This window comes from Podarcis melisellensis (genome assembly GCF_964234715.1).
Source record: "Podarcis melisellensis genome assembly, contig: HAP1_SCAFFOLD_263, whole genome shotgun sequence".
Classification (NCBI taxonomy): domain Eukaryota; kingdom Metazoa; phylum Chordata; class Lepidosauria; order Squamata; family Lacertidae; genus Podarcis; species Podarcis melisellensis.
In genome coordinates, this window is record NW_028112944.1 from 25735 (window position 1) to 30567 (window position 4833).

General features: G+C 49.5%; 1 protein-coding gene across 2 annotated transcripts in view; it reads right to left on the bottom strand.

Annotated features, from left to right (window-relative positions):
* Positions 1 to 2900, bottom strand: part of LOC309362437 (general transcription factor II-I repeat domain-containing protein 2-like) — a 28627-nt gene extending 25727 nt beyond the window's left edge. Inside the window, exon 1 of one of the 2 annotated variants that reach the window (XM_081931790.1) lies at positions 2834 to 2900. In XM_081931790.1, the coding sequence (XP_081787916.1) occupies positions 2834 to 2885 (52 nt within the window). In that variant the 5' untranslated portion in view covers positions 2886 to 2900. Of the gene's footprint in view, positions 1 to 377; positions 727 to 2833 lie in introns of those variants that run through there. The other variant, XM_081931788.1, reaches the window with a different exon arrangement.
* Between the last annotated feature and the right edge of the window lie 1933 nt (positions 2901 to 4833).

Below are 4833 nucleotides of genomic sequence, written 5' to 3' on the forward strand. Positions count from 1 at the left end.
GAGGAAGCCCTGCCTTCCATGGTAGGATTAAAAACTCAGATATCTATCAGTTAATTGCTAAATGTCTCCTTAAACCTAGGCTACGGTTGCCACAATGGAATGCCGAGGTGCCATTTTTTACTTTTGGCAATGAAATTATCCTTATTATTCATTTCATTTCTATACCGCTTTATATTTTAAAGAAAAAGCCTCAAAGCGCTTCACAACACATCAAATAAAACAAATAAAAAAATAAAAACCAATTCAAGCTTCAAGGAAAATATTTCAGATCCTTCTTCTCCCCCTCTTCTTGTGTGGGTTCTCCCGTGTGTCAGGAGAGAGGGGCTACCTGGCTGAAGCTCTAACTGCAGTCAGGGCAATGGGAAGGTTTCTCTCACCTGTGTGGATTCTGACCCCCAAGCTCTTCCTGCACTCAGAGCACCTGTATGGCTTCTTCCCCATGTGGATCCTTTTGTGTGAAGTGAGCAACGATTTCCAGCCAAAGCTCTTCCTGCCCTCGGAGCACCAGTACAGCTTCTCTCCTGGGAAAGCCCCCTTGCACACAGTGAGCTCCTCAAGGCTTTCCCACACAGGCTGCAGTGATTGGGGTCAGGGCCATAGTTAGGGGACAGCGAGGAAAGCACCCACTAGGGGCACAGGTGAGGAGGGCCCCCCAAAAGCAGCTAAAAAATATGTCAGCAATATGTCTATAAATAAAAATTTTGATGATCGCCTGATAAGAAAAAGTTTTAAATAGAGGGTCTTTATATGATACCCGGGGGCCCTGCAACATAGCCGCTCGGAACAGAAAAGGGATTGGGGTGTGGAGGGGGGTGTTGCCCAGAAGAGAAGCGGCTCTGGCCCAGCAGAAGCCCCCCCTCCCCCCCTCTCAGCAGCCTGACCAAGAGGGCAAGTTGAGGTTGAGGGCAGTGCGCAACGTGAGGGAAGGCAAGAGGCTGCATGCGTCCCTCTCTGTGTGTGTGTGTGTGGGTATCCAAGTGGAGGGATGGTGGAGGGAGCCAGCCCAGCACCAGGCTTCAGAGGTTCCTTTCGTTAGTGGAATGAGAGGGTTGCTGCCTCTGCCGCTGCTGCTGCCATCACAACACACGAAGGCAGCAAAGGCAGCAGCTGGCAATTTATTGTATATAGGCTCTACCACTCGAGCTGTGGGGGTTCGGATTGGTGAACACCGATCATGTATTAATAATGCTAATTTGGAGGCACCTCTGGTAGAACATTTTGCTTCTCATAATCATTCAGATACAGATCTATTATTTACAGTTTTATTGGTGAATCAGAAGGCAATTAGCATCAGAAAAGATTATGAGCGACAGTTACGGCAACAAGAAACACGGTTTCTTTTCATGTTTCAAACCATTTATCCAGGGGGGTCTCAACTCTAAGTTAGACTTTAATTGTTTCAAATTTCATTTCACTGGTCAACAACAATTTTGTTGTCTGTGTTTTTTCAGTTGATTTAGGACGAATCTGATGCACTGAATCCAAAAATCACATTGGTTTTGCTCAATCAGGTCAAGTTTTTGAGCTATGGCCACATGTCTTTTTTTACGTTTTTGTTCACATGTACGCTTGTGTGGGGGACGCGGGTGGCGCTGTGGGTAAAAGCCTCAGCGCCTAGGGCTTGCCGATCGAAAGGTCGGCGGTTCGAATCCCTGCGGCGGGGTGCGCTCCCGCTGTTCGGTCCCAGCGCCTGCCAACCTAGCAGTTCGAAAGCACCCCCGGGTGCAAGTAGATAAATAGGGACCGCTTACTGGCGGGAAGGTAAACGGCGTTTCTGTTTGCTGTGCTGGCTTGCCAGATGCCCCCTGGAATTTGTCACACATGCATGCACACACCCAGATACTCATGAATCTGTCAGTCTGTCTGTGCTTGGCTGCCCAGAGTTTAAATGCAGGACTTTTCACATTCACACACCCTTTCAAACACAGGTCCTTGGAGAGGATCCCTAATTTGGCAGAGGGGGGGGCAGGACTTTATAGGTAATAACCAGCACATTGTGTCCAGAAACAGACAATTAGGCAGACGGAGCTGTTCTAATAAGGGAGTCCTATGCTGCCTATAGCCAGCCCTGGTCAGCAGTGTGTCTGCAGCTCTTTCAGCCAGTTGAACTTTCTGAGCTCTTTTCAAAGGCAGCCCCAGGTAGAGTGTGTTAAACTAACTCCTACGCAATGTGGCGCCAGACTGCTTTCTTTTTTTGTAATTATCCGTTTGTTTTAAATTCTGTAGCTTAAATTCTCTTGATGCTTGTTTTTTTGAGAAGGGCCTCTTACGGTCACAAAGCAATGATTTTCAGGGCAGCTCCATAACACTGATTGTGCCCTCACACTGCCCCTTTTTGTGTGGGGATTTGGATCCATTAAAGGAGCAGACAGGGAAAGGTTAAGCAGAATCCCACCCACCCGCTGCGCCACTCTTAGGTGTGCTCAGTCGTCACCTGCTCCATGACTCCACCTTGCATGAGAAAGAAGGATGGAGCTGCAGGAAACAGGAAGTGGTCCTTCCACCAGCCAGGACATCTCATCATCACAGACAGATCTAGTCTCCTGCTGGGGAGTCAAGAGTGGCCCTGGGATGGCAGAGAGAGGAGGGGAAGGGCCCAGCGACAGAAGGGAAGGCAGGGCTCCAGATGCTCCCTTGGACCCCTTCCTTGACACCAAGGGGAGCTCCTCTTCTGGGGCTGAAAGCATTGCCGTGGAGGTTTCATTTTTGTCATGATTGCAAGGGAAGAAGGGAAGGTAACCCCCCCCCAACACAAAGAACTGAATGAAAAAAGGCCTGTTCTGAGCGATTAGCTACTGTAGAGCATAATGGGGGGTTTAGCTGTGATGCTCACCTGCCTCCCTGGAGGAGTCTTTTCTTGGGGTCAGGGAGCTGAGGAGCAACATGAAGTTCCCAGGTTACATTTCCTTCTGGTCAGCTATTCCAGCTCTTGTCTGCTCCCCATTTCTTTATGGAGGGCAAAGGCTATGCCCTTTGTATAGATGCAACTATAACCAACAACTGGCGTCTTCTGGGTGCACTGAGCTACCCCCCCCCTTCCGCCTTCTCTCCTCCAGATATAATACAGATTCCCTCAGCATCGTGCCCCACCTTCCAGAAGGCAAATATATATGGTTGTTTATTTAGGACATATTTATCAGCAGTGATAAATATGACATTAATTGGTTACTGAACAACGGCTTCAATGCTGTCAACATGAGCTTTGTCTGAGGTTGCAGACATATCCATTTCGTTCAAGAAAGATGCAGAAAATACTTTTCCTTTTTGATTCTGGGCACTTGACTTCTCCCATCCTGCTACCATCATGGCAGACATTTGGGGCTGAGATCCAGGGCCCCCTCAGCAGCAGCAGCAACAACAACAGATGGAGCCCCCACAAACATTTGTCACATTTTGAAGGGTTTTTTTATTAAAAACAAACAAAAGGCTTTTCCTTAGGCTCTCATAGCCCTGAAATTAGCTCTTGAAAAAGAGAGGGTTGCCAAATAGCATGGCCCCCAAGAATGAAAACAAACACTTCCAAATTCTTTTTTGCACCCCCAGAGACAGGTCTCAGCAACCTTTTAAAGTCGAGGGCCAGATCACTGTCCTCAAACCTCGCTGCGGGAAGGAGTATGAGTGCGCATTCTTTCGTTACTACACGATCCAAAGATTAAACAAAAAAATAATAAAGTTCTGAAGGTCCCAGTTCTGCACCGCAGCATATCTGTTCCGTTCTGAGAGACCCTCCCAGGGTTCTGGGGTGTATGAAGCCTTGATTCCCTGTTTTTAACTCCGCTACCGAATGCAGCGAGCGGTTCCTTCTGCAAGACGCGTGTTCTCCGCTCTCCTGTCCTGGAGGGGGAGACGCTTTCGGTAGCGGAGTTAAAAACAGGTTGTCAGGGGCTGCCTCAAGTCTCAGCTCACAAAAGACCAACGCCAAGCTCTTCTTATATACAAGGATGTTTATTGCAGTTCATTATTGGTTCCACAACCGAGGCGTGCAGCCCCGCGTCTCTTAGCCTTAGACGTTTGAAGTCCCCTCTGAATCGGTCCCGCCTCTACACCAGTTTAAGAGGCTTGTGCTAGTCCACCTCTTCCTGTCCTTCCTTTTCCGCAGGGTCTTTCTGCCCCCCTGAGTTCCTTCCCTCCTGCTTTCCCCTGACGTGGAGTCCCCAGATGCCTGCTCCCCCCTCCTTCGTGCTTTGGGACCAGGCTCCTCCTCTGGGCTCTCTGCATTTCCGCGCGCCTCCACAATTGAACTTGGCGCGCGTTCGCTTCCCCTGACCTTCCTCTTGACAGTTACACTACTCCCTGTACTACTCTCCGCCCCTTCCGGCAGGACGTCTTGCCCCGATCTCCTTCCCCTGTCTCCTTCCTGCTCTGCTCCGTGTGTCACACTGGGAACTCCACCCTCTGCACTCCGTTCCTGCTGGGAAGCCGGCCCCGATCTCCCACTCCCACTCGGGGTTTCCCACTCCCACTCGGGGTTTCCAGCCCGTGGCCCTTAGGTTGCTGACCCCTGTCCAGAGACTTCACAGCCATCTTCACTTCCTAGGAACTCTGGGAACTGTAGTTCTGGGAGGAACCTCTTAGAAATTTCTGCGCCTCCTCAGCCAACTACAATTGGACATCCTGAGACTACAATTCCCAGAAAAGCTGGACCAAGGTCTTTAGCCACAGCCCTGACCAAATAATGGAGCTTTCTCTTCTATCCCTCTCCACCTCCCACATTCACAACAAATCAGTCTCCCACTCCTCAGTCCCTTTCACTAACCTCCCCTAGCCCTAATTCTTCTACATTCCTTTAAAACATTTCTGTGAACTAAGGAACACAAAAAACACCCTCACTGG